Below are 19,733 nucleotides of genomic sequence, written 5' to 3' on the forward strand. Positions count from 1 at the left end.
TGAGCCCGGAGTCTAGCTACCCTTGTAAGGAGTGAGATATAAGAACCTAACTAGAGTAGATACTTTAACATGCTCTGTCCCATGCCCATGTGAAGCCCTATTTATGTCAATAGAGCTCCATATAAGACCAGATATCCAGCTGTGCAGAGCAGTTGTGGGGTCAGAGGTTTGGTATGCGATTTTTGTCTCTCTTTAAAGAGATTTAAGATGTTTAGATTATATTTGAAATCTAAAAGATGTAATGAAGATTAATTTTAATCATTAACTGTGTTGAACCTCACAACATGTGTACATACTGGTTTATTGAAGATTGGCCCTTGAGATTCAGTTCATAGCACTTAATTTTCAATAAGCATGAGCTGAGAATTTGGCTGGGGAACAGGAGACTGGCAGAACAGTGATGGGGAAAACAGTAAATTACCACCATCTGATTTTTTTTTTTTTCAAAGAGTTTCAAAATTTGTACCCACAAACCTTACAAGTTTCTTTCTTAAACCTAAGATTGTGTTTCACCTTTTGTTCTATTTCAGGGCAGAGCAAACTTGATGTCACAATTCAAAATGCTTCAAATATATGAGCTAGTAACAAACCCAAACTGCTTACTCTTATGTTTTAATGATACAGAAGTACTGTAGTGCTGACATGCTTTAGCTGTAATAATTTCAACCTTTAAAGGTTAAAAAAAAAAGCAGAAACTTGACGTTTCACACCTTTCTTATGCCTACTCTTCTTTTAATTAGTGATGCCTCAATTCTAATACTATCTCTCCTAAACAAAAACTGGTACTAAAAACACTGTTAAATTGCTCAACTGCAGCAACACAACCATAAAAAGGCAGGGAAATCACTTGCAGTCCACAACCCAGAGTTTTTCTCTGCCTGACCTCCCCACGTCCACTGCATACAGCTAGTATATCTGCTTCCTCCATCTCCCTGTAAAATGTGCATCTTAGACTCTTATCAGCTAGAATGGCTAGAAATGGTTGCTTTCTGGATGTTGGTGTGGTGTTAAAGTAAATTATGCGTAGAGTAGATTTCCGATTGTATGTTAATGGAGGGAATTGCTTGTAATAAAGCTTTAGCTTTCTGGGCAGTTATTGTTGAAAGTCTGTAATAACACTGTTTTGTTATTCCAGTATAGTATTTAATATTTTTGGTCAGAGTTAAGATGATAGGGTTTTAGAGGGAGAACACACATGGTGGGAGAGTGATGTGAAAGAGGCGACAACAGGAGAATGGATGGCTGTAGGTTACAAAGGATTGGTGAAGCTTTAACTAGTGGCTGTATTGCTGCTATATGCAACCTTAATTGTATTTCTAAGTGTTGTCATATAGGGGAATTTCCTGTACGTTTAAAAGTTTACTTTAGCGTTGTTTGTACCTATTCACATGAATGTTCAATCAGGATTCTTCTCATTGTGTCCCCATCCTGCTCTCTTCTGGCCTTCTACATGTTTCTTCCCCCTGTGCCCTTTTTTTGGTCCTCCATGCCCAGTCTGGATTGCCTCTTTAATTATACATACACAACTTAATCCCCTTATGCTGTTCCCTCACTGTGAGTAGGCAGGAAAAGTGACACGTGAAGCTGCTATGGACCCGTTTGCTGGGATAGAGAAAGGGGGAGGAGGAAACAGTGCTCCCCACAGACTGGAGAAGTCTTCACACTCTTCAGCTGTAATGCCGGTGTGCTGGTACAGTATTTCACATCTCCTCCTCACGCCATAACAGGGAAGAACTTGCAGTTGAAAGTGTCTGACAGGCAGAGCTGTCAGCTCTCTCCTGCAGTGTCTGCTTTTTCTTGCCATGTTCCTGTGTGTTACCAGAGGAGAATGACAGTCTGCCAGACCCAAGCCACCATTGCACGGGGACTACGGATTGGAAGGCTGAGATCTCCCAAGAAGGGTGGGGGGAAGGGTACTTATATGGCACCCATGCGTCTTTTGGTAGAAATCCCCAGCTCTTTCCCCTTGGGCATAAATGAGTCCTGGCTGCATGTGCATTGAGATCCTCACTGTTGTCTGTCTTCATATAGCTGTGTCTCAGGCTCTCCTCAGCGCTTCTGCTTGCTGTACTAGGAAGCTGTGGCTCAAGTACCAATGATGCATGCCTCATGGAGAGATGCTGCCTCAAATTCCCTCGCATGGCAAACAGCCATGTCATGAGGTGCCTTGGATGGACAGATTCGTGCCTTGGCAGCACTACCAGGCAACAGTGTTTGGGAGTTCAGCCTGTGAGCTTAGCGCTTATATAGGCTCCCACAGAGAAGCAAGTTCTCTGCACGGGGTCTTTCACAGTCCTCCTTCCTTCCTACTCAAGTTTCATCTCTTTCCCCCATTCTCCTGCTGATGAGCCTGCCTATCCCCTTGGCTTTAGGCCAGGGTTGGGCAAGATGCAGGCCTGGGTCCGAATCTGGCCCGCTTAACACATGGACCTGCCGTGGTCGGCATCTAGCTGTTCTTTATTTATATCCTGCAGCCCAGGCCACTGAAAGTCCAGGCAGTGGTTCAGGCGGTAGGATCCTATTTAAATGACTCATGGCTTCCAGTTGCAACACTACCCCAGCAGAGGCTGGAGCGACGAGCCTTTTAAATAGCCGCAACAACCCTGGGTGGCTGCTAGGCAACTTGGTAGTGGTGGGGCCGGGAGCCATGAGCCCTTTGCTATGTTTTTAATTCAAAGCCTCCAGCCCCAGGTAACTGTGTGGAGTGGCTAGTCTCCAGCCCCACTCCTTCCACCTCTGGCCCTGCCCCTTCCGGAGGATGGAGCTGGCCCATGACCACATACCAAAATTCATTAAGTGGCCTCTGTAAAAATTATTGCCCACTCCTGTTCTAGAGTCTGTGGGCTGATTGGAGCTGGTGAGACAGGTAGTCAGCCTCAGAAAAAGACATTAACTGACTGTGCAAGGTTATACTTGAGCAGGGGGAATGACAGTTTGTTTAATTTTAAAAATTCAGAGGTGGCCTGCATCTGAGATGGTGAGTGTGAAACTGATCTAGAAGATAATTATGCGAGGGGAAGGAGGATAATATTTCAAAAAGGAGCATTTGTAAATGTCTCCTCTGCAAAAGTTAGTAATTATCTTTCTTAAAAAATTACACGGACAATTCACTCATCCTCTGAAGAGATGTAATGCTAAATGTGAAGACTAAATTCAGTTTTAAGTGCAAGACAGAAGGATTATGCTCTTACTCTAAATGCAAGTCCAAAGCAGCCTGTTCTGTGGACTCCTTACCATTGCCTCCATAGTATGTATTAATCCAGTTTTATCTGTTATGAGCAGATTTGTTGGTTAGAACTTCTGGGTGAGGGTTGCTGGACTGTGGCCACTCTTCCAGCCTCTAGACAGGAAAGGAAGCTGCATGCCTTGCCTAGAGCTTACTGGCTGGGTGTAATTCCACTGCTGCCTTTCCAAAATTTGAACAAAGTTCATTTGTATATTGGCTTTCTATTAATGCGAGTTAATAAATTGTTGAATTGTGTAGCTTTTAATGAAATATGTCAAATGCATAACTTTTCTTGTGAGGATGATGAGGATCTGTATTTGTATCTACTATGTATTTGAGGGCATTCGTTTGTTTAAGAATTTCTCATAAATGGTAAGAGCGAGACCTGCCGATTTTGGTATACATCTTTCTCTTATCATAATTGAAAGCAACATAAGGGTTTGGTTGTGCCAGGAAAATGTGATGTGCCTGGAATGGGATTGCTTCTCTTAAAACCATAGATAAGAGACAGACTCATCAAGCAGGTGAAAAGGGCTGGCTGGGGGTCCCCCCCCTGTGGGAATGCCACAGCCCTGAGCCTCCTACCCCACAGGCACCCTTTAGACAGGACAGGGGAATTGAAGTTCCCTCCCCTCCCCCCTATTCATATGGGGACATTGCTGGTTGTTCCCCTTCATCAGGGAGCGAGGGAAAAATGCACAGTTTGCTGCATTCCTCACCTTGGCTGAAGACTGCAGAGGGCAGATGAGCGGTGTGTTTTTCTCTGCTCCCCAAAAGGGACGGGAAGGGGAAGAATAAGCACTCCTGGTATGAATCTTGGTATAGAGAGGGCTTTGGACCCCGTGTCCGCTCCCTACACACATACATACACAATCCCCTGCCAGGAGCCTCTCCTCACCCACCAGCCCTGACTCCTACACACCCCTAGCTCCCTGCCCCGATTCCCTCTTTAAGGACCTGAGCAACTCTGGGTAAATGTGCTAGTCTATAATAAGTTAAAAGTATTTTGCAGCAATATTTAGTATTTATACAGTTTTCATACTGCATTTCATAACTTGTTAGATTCTGGTCTAACCAGTTGTGACACTTAAGGTGGCTGCTCAGAACAAAAACAGTTAATGCTATCAAGTGTGATTCATACACACCAGTGAACAAAATTCAATATGACACGTGGAAGTCTTTTTCTTACCTGAATATTTGCACACATCCTGTCACTACTGTAACTAGTTCATACAGTTTATACAGTTCTCTTAGTTTTTAGTTTCTTTGATAATATTTAATCAAATGAAAGCTTTATTTAATAGGTATCTAAAAACTAAACCTTTGTTACCAAAGTTCATCAGTAATATTGTTTCCTGCTTTTTTTTCCTGGGACATTAAGGGCTCTTAATGATAGCAAAAGGTCATACAAATGTAAAAATAATTTCTGCTTAATTTTTTCCTGGCAGTCTCCCTGCACACACACACATTTATTCATTCAGGATTTTGTAGAATGCATCACGTTTTCTAAAATTTCCCCTGTAGGCTACTAATCTGTCCATTTTAAAGTGTTGGGTATCCTGTATCACATTATAGTTCCAGTACTTCCATAGCTGACTGTACATTATGCAGTTTAGCCTTTCCTGAGCAATGATGTAGCTTAAAACAATAATATGGGAAACTACTCTCACTGAATCAGTAAAACTAACCTTTGAGTTGATATTTAAAATTTTTTGAAAATTGAAATCCCCCAGGGCTTTGCTGGTTATTAGCAGTAACATTCACAGGGTTCATGGATTACAAAAGGCTTTGATGTCCCTTTCTCTATACTGAAACAAATACTGTGCCTGCAGATGTGAAAGAAGTCCATGGAGCATGGACTTGTATCACTGTGCTCTATGTGGGGCTGCAGGTTGGGACTATTCAATATCCCTTTTGTTGAGTGGAGCTTCATATCAAGGACATGAAAATTTGTAATATGCAGGGGCTGCCTGTTAGTTACCAGGCGGAGTTCAAAATTTAAAGACCTAAGCAATACATTAAGCACTAAAAGCCCTAAATTCTTCAGGTATTTGCTAGCCAGGAGAGAGTGTCAGTCAGTCAGTCCCCCCTTGTCCCTTGAAGTGATATTTCCATAAGCAGAGACAAGCACTAGGTTTCACTCTACAGGCAGTCCCCGACTTAACGCGGATCCGACTTATGTCGGATCCGCACTTACGAATGGGGCTTTTCTCGCCCCGGAGCTCGCGGGTGGCGGGACCACCCAGAGCGCAGCGGTCCCGCCACCGCCTCCTCCGGGGCGAGAAAAGCTGCTCCGGGTCTCCCTGGTGTGCTGGGGGGGACTCCCCAGCACAGCAGGGAGACAGGAGCAAAGCCGCAGAGGCGGGGGGCCCCGTCGCCTGTGCAGCTTTGCTCGGGTCTCCCTGCTGCCTGGGGTAGAGCAGCTGGGGTGCTGCCAGGTTGGTCCTGCAGGGACCTACCCAGCAGCGCCCCAGCTGTTCTGTCCCAGGAGTCCAGATTCAGCCGCTGTTGAAACTGATCAGCGGCTGATTCCAGGAAGCCTGGGGCAGAGCAACTCTGCCTAGGGCTTCCTGTAGTCAGCCGCTGATCAGTTTCAGCAGCGGCTGAATCTGGAGCCAGTTCCGACTTACATACAAATTCAACTTAAGAACAAACCTATAGTCCCTATCTTGTACGTAACCCGGGGACTGCCTGTATTTGAAAATGGGAGGGTCTTCATGAGGTGTCAGAGGAACTCTTGATACTTCAGCATCTTCCCCATCACAGTCCACCAGAGCACAGATTTGTTAACCTTGCAAATATGCGGTAAAACCTATCTTCCCAGCCTTCCTTCTGTCGCCCCCACTAACCTAGGCATTTGGGGACAGGATGAGTCTAGGGATAAGTCAAGTCAGAGATGGGGAGTTATTTCTTATACAGGTTGGACCTCCGTGGTGCAGCACCCTTGGGACTTGGCTGATCCTGGATGAGGGATTGTGCCAGACCAGGGGAGGGGGTCATCTCTGGTCCCCACCCCCGCCGCCAGCCCTGCCCTCCACCAGACTTCCTGGCTCCCAGCTGAGCCACACACCACCCCCACCAGCCCCCTACATCGTGCTGGGCTCTTGTCTCCTCTTCTCCTCCCTTCCTTCCCCCCAGCGCAGAGGGACTTTCTGATCCTGGAATATCTGTGGTCTTGTTGGACCGTGGATGTTGCTGGACCAGAGAGTTCTGATTTATAGACGTGCAACCTGTATTGTGTAGGCAAGTATTGTTTTACCTTTGAGGTAGTCCGTGACTATTTTAATTCAAAATTGAACAATGAGTTCCACTAAACAGCAGCAAAATAAATATCTGTTGTTGGTATTGGGAACAAATCTGACATGAGAAATTGAAAATAAGCTAGGTCAGGGTGGGCAAGATATGGCTTGCTAAGCCGTTTGTTCTGCCTGCAGTCTGCCCTGCCAAGATGCTGAGGCTGTTCAAAATGGCTGGCGACTTCCACTCCACCCCACCAGGTACATGCAGCACCTAGGGGGAGCTGCCAATGGTTTTGAACAGCAATGTGTTCCCCTGGCAGAGGGCAAGAGACTTCATGCTCACTCCCAGACCTCCATTGGCCTGGGAGCAGGGGAGTGTTTGAAGTCTCCTTCCCCATGTCCCCTGCCAAGGGCCTGAGGTACATAGAGGGAGCTGCAAGCTGTTCAGAAAAGCTGACTGTTTCTCTAGGTACCACGTGACCGTGGTGAAGAGGCGTGAGAGTTTGCGTGTTTCCCCCACCCCCAGGCCTTGCTCTCAGCTGCGATGATTAGCTTGGGGCAGGGGAGCACGCAAAGTCTCTCGCCCCTTAGGGGCATAGAGCCCTGAGCAGCACATGGAGGGAACCTCCTTGAGCAGCTTGGGGCTGCCTTGAGGACCCTGTGGGGCTGCTGGCTGGGAGACGCCTAAGGTAAGTGACTCCTGGCCAGAGCCTGCTTCCAGCACCCCAGCCTCTGACTCTGGCACCCCAGCCCCTTCCACTTCCTAACCCTCTGCCCCAGATTGCCACCCTCCTCTGCCCTAGGTCACCACCCAAATCCTCTGTGCACACTAGGTCACAATTCCCTCCTAGACCCTGCACCTCCTGCTTTACCCTTCCCCCAGGTCAAAATTCACTCTTGGACCTCTACTTCCTCCTGGACCTAGTATCCCAATCCCCTGCCCCGGGTCATAACCCCTTACTCCACCCAAACACCGTCTCAGGCCCCACACCCTTTCCTGCACCCCAGTGCCCTACCCCAGGCTACCTTATGCACCCAACCTCTGTCCCAAACCTCACACCACCTCCATAGAAAAGTGTGGCTCTTGACCACTTTCCAAAATCTTGGCATGCGCCCCCCCCCCCCCCCGAAAATTATTGCCCACCCCCAAGCTAGGTCCATCCTTGAATCATCCCTTTTTTTCCTTCACAGTTTTACTGAAATTTCAGCATGGGCTCTGTTAAGCTTTATTGAGAAATGTGGCAGCCACAGACTTTTGTCCTTAAGATGAAAGTGCCTTTTTCAATAGCATGCCTATCGGTCCAAGGAAAAAATGCAACACCATTCTTTGTAGCTGTAAAAGATTTTATAAGGAGGAAGAATACTTTCCCCTAAGAGTTAATAACCTGCGGTCTGTGCAGTGTTGCAGTAGCCACATTGGTCCCAGGATATTCGAGAAACAAGGTGGGTGGGTAGTATCTTAGACAGGCAAGCTTTTGAGCTTACACAACAGAAGTTGGTCCAATAAAAGATATTATCTCACCCACCTTGTGTCTCTAACATCCTTAGATACAGGAATATGAAGATTTTGTAGCTTAAAGGCTATTTTGTAATTACAGTTCTTATTCTTTGCAGGTTCTAGCATCTGTGATGGCGTCAGCTTTACCCAGAACCCTTGGGGAGTTGCAACTCTATCGAATATTACAAAAGGCAAATCTCTTATTCTACTTTGATGCCTTCATTCAGCAGGGAGGTGATGATGTGCAGCAGCTGTGCGAAGCAGGTGAAGAGGAGTTCTTGGAGATAATGGCTCTTGTAGGAATGGCTAGCAAGCCTCTTCATGTCCGAAGACTGCAAAAGGCTTTGAGAGACTGGGTCACAAACCCTGGTCTTTTTAATCAGCCTCTTACCTCCTTACCAGTCAGTAGCATTCCAATCTATAAATTACCAGAAGGATCCCCTGCTTGGTTGGGAATATCTTGTCCCAGTTATGAAAGGAATAGTAATACCAGGGAACCTCACTTGAAGATTCCAAAATGTGCTGCCACCACGTGTGTGCAAAGTGTGGGTGCGGGCAAATCTGATGTGGTAGGGAACTTAGCACTGCAGAGCAGCAATGAACCAAGACTCTGGCAAGGACATCACACTACAGAGAGTGAACACAGCCTTTCCCCAGCTGACCTTGGCTCTCCAGCTTCACCAAAGGAAAACACTGAGACCCTGGACGCTGCAGCTGCTTTGTCAGTTGCCGAATGTGTGGAACGTATGGTTCCCTCCCTGCCCAAAAGTGACTTGAATGAAGTAAAGGAATTACTGAAAACAAACAAGAAGCTGGCAAAAATGATTGGTCACATCTTTGAGATGAGTGATGAGGACCCTCGCAAGGAGGAGGAGATTAGGAAATACAGTGCAATATATGGCAGATTTGACTCGAAAAGAAAGGATGGCAAGCATCTCACGCTCCACGAGGTAAAAATAACTGAGTCTGGAATGAGCTTTCCCTGTTACCATCCCCCTTTTTAGATGATAGGATGCTGTTTTCCTATGGACATTTGTTTCACTTCCTATTATATAATGAGAAGCGTATGTGTGTGCAAGTCAGCATTACTACTGAGTTACAGGGTGAAATGGGAAACCTTGCTTGTGCTTGCATATATTTGCAGCAGTGATTTAAAATACACTAACTTCTAAGTCTCTCTGGAATAAATGACAGCAATGAATAAATCAATACTTTAAACAGCAAGTCATCTTTATACAAAGGCTTCTAAACACTGAGCTTTTCTTCACACTAGTCCTGCCTTTCTGTACCTCTTTCTGCTTAGAGAGAGTCAACAAGTCTCCTTTTGTATATATTTGAAACTGCTTGTTTCAGGTGACCTTGTTACTTGACTTGATTAATCTAGCTTAGCTGCCTTCCGTCTGCTCTAGGCCTCACAGTATACTTGGTGTGATGCAGGGAGAGGGACCTACCAGCCCTTGTTATTTTCTGGATTGGGTTTGAGATGAGTTACAAAACCTTTGCATCTCTTTGTGTGCAGTATGAATAATCTCGGGCGATTGCCTGGACTGTAAAAAGTGTGCTTATGTCACCTGCAGAGGTGGTGGATACTGCACTGTAAAATAGGCTCTGACTTGAGAGTTTGTCCTTGGATACCTGAAGAATAGCAGAATTGCTTGCATAACTTGCTCTAAACATAACTACACATGTATTCTTCTTTGATAACCTTCTTTCTTAAAGGTAGTAACTGTATGTTGTAATGCAGTAGGGTTGTCTCTGTTGAGAATTGGTGTCTTAGTGCTGAAGTGTGGTACTACAGAAGAATAAACATAAACAAGAGCAATGTCAGATGTGTGTTGATATAATGAATGTTGCATCACCACTTGACAGTTAAGTCGTTGCAACATTTCAGTCTGATTTGAATTTGTCATATGAGATCTACTTCCCAAAAGGAAAGTATGTTCACATTACAGGCGTCCCAAGGAAGCTTCCTGGTTTTACACTTCTTTTCACTTTTGTAACTTAAAATTACACTTTAAAAGTACGTTTTTAAGTGTCATGCACAATGTAAATTAGACCCTCAGTTAAAATGACTTTACTTTTAAAAGGCAATTGCACATACCCAGTAATAGTTTCTGATATGGATTTTTTGCTACATCTTGGTGATGCATTTGTGGCAATTTGGCCACAGGATTAACATGCCCATTTGTCAATGTAGTTTTCACTCATAGTGTTATAAGGTTCCCCCCCACAGAAATTCCTGCATATGGGCCTGAAACAGATGCATATCTTGTCCTGTTACACTTAGGGATGTTAAAGACTAATCGACTATCTGATAGATAAATGCTTATCGGATAGTCAGTTGATTAGTCGATTCACCCTCCCCCCCCCCCACTGCCTCTTTCAGAGGCAGCAAAAGAGGGAGAAGGAGGAGTACTTGAAAGCAGCAGCACCAGACAGCTGAGCCCGGGGTGCTGCCACTTTGAAAGCCAAGGTGGCATTCAAAGGGGCGGTGCTGCACAGCTGATCCCTGGCTCAGTTGTGCAGTGCTGCCAGCATGGATCCCGGGGTCAGCTGGGGACTCCTCAGCTGATCCTGGGTTCTGCGGAAATGCCATGCTAGAGCCTGGGATTAGCTAGGGAGTCAACAGCTCACTCCGGCTCCATGTGGCATTTCAAAGTGGCAGCACGGCATGGAGCACGCGGTCAGTGGGGACTCTGAGCCCCCGCTGACCTCAGGCTCCGTGCTGTGCTGCCGCTTTGAAATGCTCAAGAGCCCTTGCTGGGGACTCTTGTGCATTTCAAAGCTGGCATTTGCGTGCAGCCCGGAGTCAGCGGGACTTCCTCCTTTGAATGCCCCGCTGGGGCTCTTGTACATTTCAACAGAGGAATGCGGAAGTGCCTATAGGCTAGTTGAGTAGTGAATGGAAATTCCATGGACACTAGACTAGTCAATTAACCTCTAGTTAACATCCTTAGTTACACTGTGACTGCAGGCCAAGTGCGGTCTCAGTGCATGAGGTATAGAGGAAGAATTTGAAAAGTCCCAGTGAGTCCTGTGCCATCCCCGCAGGCTCTGGGAGATCTGTGTACATTGTTGTACAGTCAGGATTTGGGGCAGGTTGTATCTTCAGTGACTACACACACACACACACTCACTCTCTGTCTCTCTCCGAGCCTCTGTTCTATGAGAGGGAAAAGTATTCTAGCCTTCTGTCTGCAGTTGCAGCTGCAGCGACACAATGAAGCCTGGGAAGGAGATCCTTCCCATGGAGAATTCCCCAGCATTCAGATGAGTTACTTGGGTTGAATCTCAACAAGAGTACTTGTCCTGTACTGAACATTAAGTTATCTTGTGAGTTCATGGCTCTGAAGAAGCTGCTACAGTGAAGGATGTGCTGCATATTAAAAATACAAGCTAAACAGAGTAGGGAAAATTGTGGGAGAGTCAGGATTCGTTACTTTCTGTTTATATATAGTAGTGGGGTAATATCTTTTATTGGACCATCTTCTTTTGGCCAGAGAGACAAGCTTTGAAGCTTATCCAGAGCTTCTCTTCAAACCTCTCATCCCTTACCATGTGAGGTACACACAGATATTCCACTTTTCAAAAGCTCTGAGCAGTCACTAGAAACTGGAGATAGTTGTGGGCGGTAGGCACTCTTTTAAAAAGTCTGATGGATTTTTTTTAATCATAACTATCTACAAAGGAAAAAAATAAAATTAACATTGATGTTAAGGTCTGACCTAAAACCTTCCAAACAAGGCGGTTCTGAGTTAATATTAAAATACTGTCTTTAACCTATTCCATCGTCTCAATTTTGCATACGTTTTCAAACATGGGGTGTTCTTGTGCAGTGAGACTGAGGCACAAAGGACTGAATTAAAGGAAGATTGTTTCGGCCGTACTTTTGAATTTGGGGACTCTTAGGTGTTTGATTTAGCCCCATTTTACATTTGTATTTAATATTTAGGTGTTTATATGACTTCACGTAAAACACAAGAAAATCACGTTTAAGCTAAATGAAGAGAAGAAAACACAGGAGCAGCAAACACAAGTAATTAATGTTGTTAGACTTCACTTTGATTATTTTTGAAGACTGAATTGAGCCGGGGGGAGCCTGGGTATTTAATTTTCTCTGTGTCCATGTGTGGCTGGGGAATCCTCTAACTCTGGTGATGCAAATGTATATTTAATTAGAATTATTGCTGAAAATGGCTTTTACAGTTAGGATGCCCAGGAAGGGAAGGCATAGGGATTCTTACTTTGTAAGGCACAGCACTGAAATTTTCTACCTGCTGGCTGCAGTCTGCTGCCTTTTGAAAAGAGAGGAAGCCATCACAGGTACTTCTGGATCAATAAGGCTGGATTTGCAGTGATCATGGAGAGGCTAAGAGGTAAAGACCCTCCTGAACCCACCCAAAAAACCCACCGGTTGGCTCTCCTTGAGTATTATATGAGAGCAATTACTAGGAGTAAACAAAATAATTTGCACTCTTATTATTGCAACTTTCTAAGACTATATCCAGTTATGAACTTACAAAAATTGTTATGCAAGTGTACTGATGTTGAAGTAGCAAGCATTATGTTTGAAAAATGATCCTCAAAGGAAATTTAAATCATAGTAAAACGAAAAGAACTATACAGAGATTAACACTTGAATACCAGTTTTCATGAGTGTTGTGCTCATAAATCTCTTGCCTTTGTTTTTGTTACCTTTTACAGAGAAATACAGCTATATTTTTAAATCACCCTTTAAGTTTTCTGATGTACTAGGTAACTGTCTTACTCATGATTTTAATGATGTATTTGCACAGTAGACTGTAACTGAATTATAAAATAGCTCTAATACTGTTACTCTAGTGCATCTGACTTCAGAAGCATTTTGATCTTTCAGTGACTGAAGGACCAGAAAATACATGTCTATTAAATATATGTAGTGCAGAAGCTTCTAGTGGGTCTTCAGGTCTATATTGTAAATAGTGTAGTTTTTAGTGTAAATTCACATAGAGCGCATGAAAAACGTATAACAAATTATGAATAGTAGCTACTTCTAGGGTGGATTGATTTAAATCAAGGTGATTTAAATCACAAAAAAACCCTTCACATTTCTTCAAACAATAGTGCAAATCTGAACACTAAAACATGTTAATTTACAGCATTTTACAACATGTAGGATGGTGTATTTTGGTTTTTTTATATACTCATTACCTATCTTTTAAATTAATAAAAATCAACGTATTATGTACTATGTCAAGCTGCAGATGCAGTCACAGTATAGTAGAAATGGTAAGAACTAAATCACATGCACAAATACAATAGCACTCATATTTTATTAAACTAAAACTTAAGTGTTACATAAATACTTCACATTTGCAGTGACAGCAGTCTCCTGAGTTAGTCTGTTGTCTGCCTTAAACTTTTTTTATTTTTCAAATGTTTTTAATTCTAATAGACAAGTCCCCATAATACTAAATGTATGGTGTCCTTAACTTCTACAGCTAGCTCTCATCTTTCCCACTCCCACTTTCATTTTGATGCAGATCTGATTCCATGTTACCAAAAAAGCTAAAACTGACTGTACTTAGAGTGCACTTAATTTTTGGAGTAAGCTAGATGGAAAACAAGTATAGAATGGGGGTTTCTTTGGGGAAGCTGAATTATGCTGAAGTAAAATAGGGAAAGGACTTATGGTATCATCATTATGGTCTGACCATGATATTCCAAAATAAGAGGCTTGTATTATCTCTATATAAAAAAGTTTTTCCTGCTGGGCGACAGAATGATACCATCGTTCTCCGGTGGGTGGGGGAGGAGTTGGTGAGCATAGTAAACACAGAGTGCAGCACGGTAGTGTTATATAAAATAAGAAAATGACACTCAATGGCAACTCTAAATTTCTTTTACTGCAGGGTTCTGTATTGTATACTTGGGTGATTCTAAACCTACTGACCTAATTAAACAAGCCATAAGTATTAGCTAAGCTAAACTTTTTTTTTCTCGCAACATCCAACATAGCAAATAGCTTGAGAATTTACTTGTTAAATCACAGATGTGTTGCATAGTTGATCCACATTGTTCTTCAGACATATCTGCATCATTTGCGCCCATTAAGCAGTTTTCCTTATGATGTTTCATTCTTGCATTTTCTGTTTATACTGATTACAATTGACACATTTTCCTTTTTTACCCAGGCAACTAATGTCTTCAAAATATTCACAGATAGGCTCTTTTACATTCAGAAGCCATGACAATTTTCTGTGGCAAAAGTATGCGCTGAATAACATCTTCCCTTTTTCTTTTCAGTCCATTCCATTGTTCCTTTCTATGTTGCCTCCATCCTTTCCCTGTGTATTGTCTCTCTGTCCTTAAGACAATGTCTTAATTAACTTTGCCATGCTTGGCACAGGTACACCACCACATAAGCGCAGAACAGAAACAATCTTAACTTGCATCTTTCTTTGCACATGTTACTTTAGTCTGTTGTGATACAGAAATTGGATGCCTGGAACTTTCAAGAAGCAAGACCTGGTAGTTAGGCTGGACAGACTAGAGCCATTAATTCATTTTTGTGAGTTTGTAAGCATAGGTGTAGCATGTTTGTGAGGTGATTTAATTGTAACTTTTTTTTAATGAGAAATAATAGTATTTTTTTTAAATAAAAAAACAGATTTAAATAAAAAATCTGGTTTTTTGTTTTTTAATTGTTGGGTTTTTTTTAACCACCTTGGTTACTTCTGAGGTTTCTTCAACCTAAGAGTCTCAGCAATGCTCCTTTATCTCCGCTTCTTACTATTCTTTAAATCCACAAAACAGGTCATGTTGCAGACTCTAATTGAATTGAAGGTAATTTTAAGTTGTATTTCCAGAAAACTTTCAACTCCAAACTAATAAACTTGTTTGGTGAATAAAAAGTTTGTGTGACCAGATTAATCTGTTAGGACCAATTTTTTTAAAAGCCCTGTTTATGAAAGAGATCTTCATGAGAGATGTGGGGAAGGCTTTCTACATATCAAGGTGTAAAGCACTGATTGGAGGGAGGAGAGACGGGAGAGAGGAGTTCATGTTTTTTTCCAATGCGTCAGAGTAATTGCAAGCCTGTTGTTCTGCCCTCAGACTCCTCCACCTCTGTGCTGGTGCAGAAAGCTACTAGATATTGTGTCGCTATATCTGTGTACGCACGCTTTGGCCACCTCTATCCCTATACATTGAACTGCAGTGTGTCTGTTGCCCTTAGAACTTTGTACTCCCACACTATATACGGCAGAGAGCATTAGAACTTGATTCATAAAGACCATCATGACTACATTTGAAAAATATATGTACTGTAGGTTTCCAGTGGCCCGACTGACAGATGCCACAGGAGAATGCTCCAGCAAGAAGCCCAGTACCCTGAAAATCCAGCTCTTGGAAAGCAGGCAGGAGGGGAGACCTCTAATAGGTGGTGTTACTGGTTACTACTTGGAGGATAAATCTGTCCTATCAGCCTCTGGCTGGTATGTATCTGATAAATGCCAAGTGCTAGCTGCCCTCTTGGCTGCTGTAACAAGAGGGAGGAGCTACAACTTCTCTAGCATCTATGTTTTGGGTTATCTGCCTCCATTAATAATTTCAGTGTCTCTCTTCTTTGTTGCTCTTGGTAGGTTTCTCAAATAGCAAAATCATGACACCGAAATAGTTCTTAAAGTTTCACTGCTTCCTACAGAATTCCATAGCAGTAGTGAAACTGTCTTGAGCCTTGTAGATTTTATTTGGCTGTTTTTTTTAAAGCTATGGGCAACCATAGAGGCACTGGGCTGGTGTCCTAGCAGGTTCAGGAAGAATTCATTGCATTTGTTTAGATTTGGTTCATCTTCAGAGTTAATCTTCACAAGTATAAGGGTGAGAAAAGTAAGTTTTTTGAGACAATTTACATTTTGCAGAAACTGATGACTTACACGTCATTCAGTCGGGAAATCTTCCTACGCAGTACTGTCAAGTGGATTTTTCAAGCCTTATGCATGTGCTCCTGCACTGGCATTTATGAAAAACTACAAGATTTACCCAGCATTGCTTGGGACCTTAACTCAATTTTTGTTTTTGGAAAATAAAATGAAAATGTTTATGCTTCAGTAAGTCATTGCTTAGGGTGGGGCTTAGGGATGAGGGATTCAGTATGCAGGTTCCCCAGGGTAGAGCATTATCCCAACCCTCTCTCACTGTAGCAGCTTGAGGCCAGATGAGAAGTGCCTGTTCCTGGCAGCTGCAGCTCTCTAGCAGGCACAGCTGGGAGAAGGGTGTATGTCCCTGGCTGCAGCAGGTCCAGACTTGTATGTTCCCTTCTCTCCTTAGCAACCTGTGCACTTTCTCTTCACTCCCTGACAAAGGGGAACAACCAGCAGTGTTCCTGTACAAATGGGGGGTGTCAGCCCTCCCTAATAGGTACCTGGGGTCAGGGCTGGGGCAGTCCCGGACAGGAGGAATGAATCCTCAGCCAGCCCCTTTCACCTGCTGTTGTTTCTGTTTCTTTTCTCTGTGGCTTTATGAGCAGCAATCCCATTCCAGGAAAATCTCATTTTCTTGGCACATTCAAACCCTTACCGTGTTTTAAGTTATAAGAGGAAACTATATATCAAATTTGGTGGTCCTCATTCTTACTGTTTCGGAGGAGTTCTTGAACAGACAGACACATTCTCTCACTAAATGTATCTACCATGTTTGTCTATAATTGAGGCAATCGTCTGGGAAAAGATGAGTATACACAATTAGAGGAAATCCTCCATATTCAATATAAAATAAGTAATGTGACTCAGTGTTAAAATCTGTTATCCTTTCACATGGCTGGATACTTTTACAAGGGTCAGTAGGTGATATTTTGAGGAAGTCAAGAATCTCTTTTTGTGTTTAACTTCCAGCTTACAGTTAATGAAGCAGCCGCTCAGCTGTGTGTAAAAGATAATGCACTGTTAACCAGGAGAGATGAACTCTTTGCTCTGGCTCGGCAGATCTCTCGAGAAGTTACATACAAGTACACTTACAGGACCACCAAGTAAGCTTTTAATGAACTCAAGGGAACTTTATTTTCAATTAAGTAATCCATTTAATAGAATTGAAATGTGAATCATTAGAAAGCTCTTTTAATTCTTCCTCCTCTGCAGCTAACAAAATGTTTACATTAGGCAGGAGGGAGCACATACATATGAAAAATAGAAAATGTTGGTAATACTGTGTAAAGTTTAAACCATGGAACTTTTCATAGTGTTAAAATCACTTTTATTGGCATGTAGTTATTTTAATTCTTTCACCTGCCTTTTGGTTCTCCATATACAGTAACCATATATCTCCTTCGGTATACTATGACTGAGAAGCAAATATTTTAAATTAAGAAATTTATGATTTCAAGGCTAATATAAATCAGCAAGGCTTAAGTAACCTCATTAGAGCATGTATGAAAGACAAGGGTAATTATAAACACTTGTTTTAAAAATAATAATTTGAGATCAAATTTAAGTGCCCCTTTTTAATATAATCAGATCAGTCAATGGAAAACAGGATAGGCTTTACGTCTAATTAATATCTGTGCATGGCAGAATTAATGCATTTTACAAAGCAGACCCATTGAGCTAATGTTTTTCAGTGTATTCTATATAGTACTGTGAAAATCTCTCAGATATTACAATTGTGTTGAAAATACATTTTTCATATATTTTCAGAAATTTTTAAAGATTATTGGCTAATGCACATGTCTGGCTGTGCTAGGGTCTTCCCCCAATCCTGGGTAACAGAGGCTAAAGGGCATTTAGTCATAAAGATCATGCTGAAACTTTCTGCTTTTAGGTGGAATGTATGTGTTCACAACTCCAGCACATAGGCCTATGTACTCTGTGTGTGGGGGGGGAGGGGGTTGTTTGTTTGAGGACTTAGGTGATGAATGGGCCTTGTGCTATTCTTCTGCACAGGACTGACTTTCACCATAATTTAGCTCAATTTATTTGGGTTCCTTTTTTCCCCTCCCATTGCATGATCTTGTCTAGTTTTGCCCTGATTTCATTCCTCTTGTTTTTCCCCTGTAATGCCCTTTCTCTTTAACAGCTGACTAACACACAGTAAGTCTTTCAGCTCTATCACTGTATCCTGTCAACCACATTTTTTTACCCTTAGTTGAATTTCTGCTGCTTTCTGTTTCTGCCCAATTCTGCAAATCCTTGCTTATTGAGTACTCCAGATGCCTTCCACAGTATGAACTGAGTGGTTGAGAGTTTTTCCCCCACTAAGTGGGCCATATTCACCCTTGAAGGGTGTTAAATTAATAATAATAATATGAGTAATAGCAGAGATCTATTTGGTGCTCTATTTTTTTATGTAAAACCAGGATAGTGACATTATTTTTTAATACTATGTTGTTTTTTCCTTCTAGATCTAAATGTGGAGATAGAGATGAACTGTCACCGAAGAGAATTAAGCTAGAGGTATGATAGTGTGATTACTATATGCCAAGTTTTATGTGGGGGGAAAAAAATGATTTGCCCCTAAGTTAGAGAACTTAAGAGAAACAGAACACCTGGTAACTTAGAATTTGCTGACAGCTTACAATTTCGCATAGCAGTATCCATTTTGTCTGTGATGACTTTCTTCATTTTTGGTCCAGGGATCTGTGTGTGGTTCATGAGAAAATACGATGCAGATTAGAGGAAAAGTGGTGGCGGGGTGGGGGAATTACACTGTTGCAGGCAGAGCTGGCATAGACGTATGGCCACTGCTGTACAGTGCACTTGCTGCAGATTCCAAAGGATTGTCAGGCTTTTTCTGCAGTCTCTGTGATTTGGGCTGTGAGATTGGGAGACAAATTGTGTCCACCCTGAGAGACCAATGTGGGGGAAGTTATCAGAGGTTACTTATATAGAGATCTTCCTTCCACTAAACTCTGTTGTCTTGTGTGATTTTTATTTGTTTTTCTGTGGCTTAAGAAACATTTTATAAGGCTCTGACACAGTTCTGTAAACTTAGAGAAAATAATTTTATGTTTAATTAGGCACCACTGTCTCAGTATTAATATTATATTAGGAAAAATAAACATCAAATAGATGATTCAGATGGTTTTTGTTTGTATCCTATTTTTGATTTAAAAAAAAGTTAGATGTGTAGAAAGTGCATGCTGCGCTAGTTTTCTTTAGATTATAAAATACAGGCCAAAATTCTGCCCTGTGATCCCCATAGAACATCTAGTCCAAGTACTATGCTTTCCATGCGTGAGTGGGAGACTTCCCATTGGAAAATGCACTGCAAGTTCTAGGCAATATCCTCCCATGGTGTGGTGTGCTTTTTTTTTTTTTGTGAGGGGGTGTTTGGTTTTTTTTGGCGGCGGTGGGGGGAGTGTTTATAAAGCTGAATTTCATTGAAATTGGTGGGAGTCTTTCTGTGGTCTTCAGTGGGCTTTGAATCATCCAAAATTCAGAACTGATTTTTTTTAACTGATTAGCCTCTTCACTGCTGCTCTTTTATCCATCTGATGCATCTATAGTTCTCTTTGTATGAGCTACAAAACTAAAATTAATGATATAGTACATTACGATGTGGGTCTGCATTATAGCAGCATTTAATGGATGTATGTGTTCTGTATGTGTTCTTCATTATGTAACACTAATATAAGAGTTTGCAGTGCAAGGGAATGGCACTTTTTCATATTTAATGCCTTCCGTGAGGAATGATATGGCGCATGTAGTCTCCATTATTTCAATGTAGTACAAGGCTTTGTATTTGTTATCTATACAAAGCCCATTCTCATCTGGCAAATACTCAGTCAAGCACACTT

At 42.4% G+C, this 19,733-nt stretch overlaps 1 protein-coding gene across 3 annotated transcripts in view; it reads left to right on the forward strand.

Annotated features, from left to right (window-relative positions):
* The window catches only part of NAB1 (NGFI-A binding protein 1), a 43,287-nt gene that overhangs the window by 9,344 nt on the left and 14,210 nt on the right, over positions 1-19,733 (forward strand). For all 3 annotated transcript variants that reach the window (XM_075934191.1, XM_075934192.1, XM_075934190.1), the window contains 3 exons: positions 8,080-8,913; positions 16,837-16,970; positions 18,339-18,390. In XM_075934191.1, coding sequence (XP_075790306.1) covers positions 8,080-8,913; positions 16,837-16,970; positions 18,339-18,390 — 1,020 coding nt within the window. The remainder of the gene's footprint in view (positions 1-8,079; positions 8,914-16,836; positions 16,971-18,338; positions 18,391-19,733) is intronic.

This window comes from Pelodiscus sinensis, chromosome 7 (genome assembly GCF_049634645.1).
Source record: "Pelodiscus sinensis isolate JC-2024 chromosome 7, ASM4963464v1, whole genome shotgun sequence".
Lineage (NCBI taxonomy): Eukaryota > Metazoa > Chordata > Testudines > Trionychidae > Pelodiscus > Pelodiscus sinensis.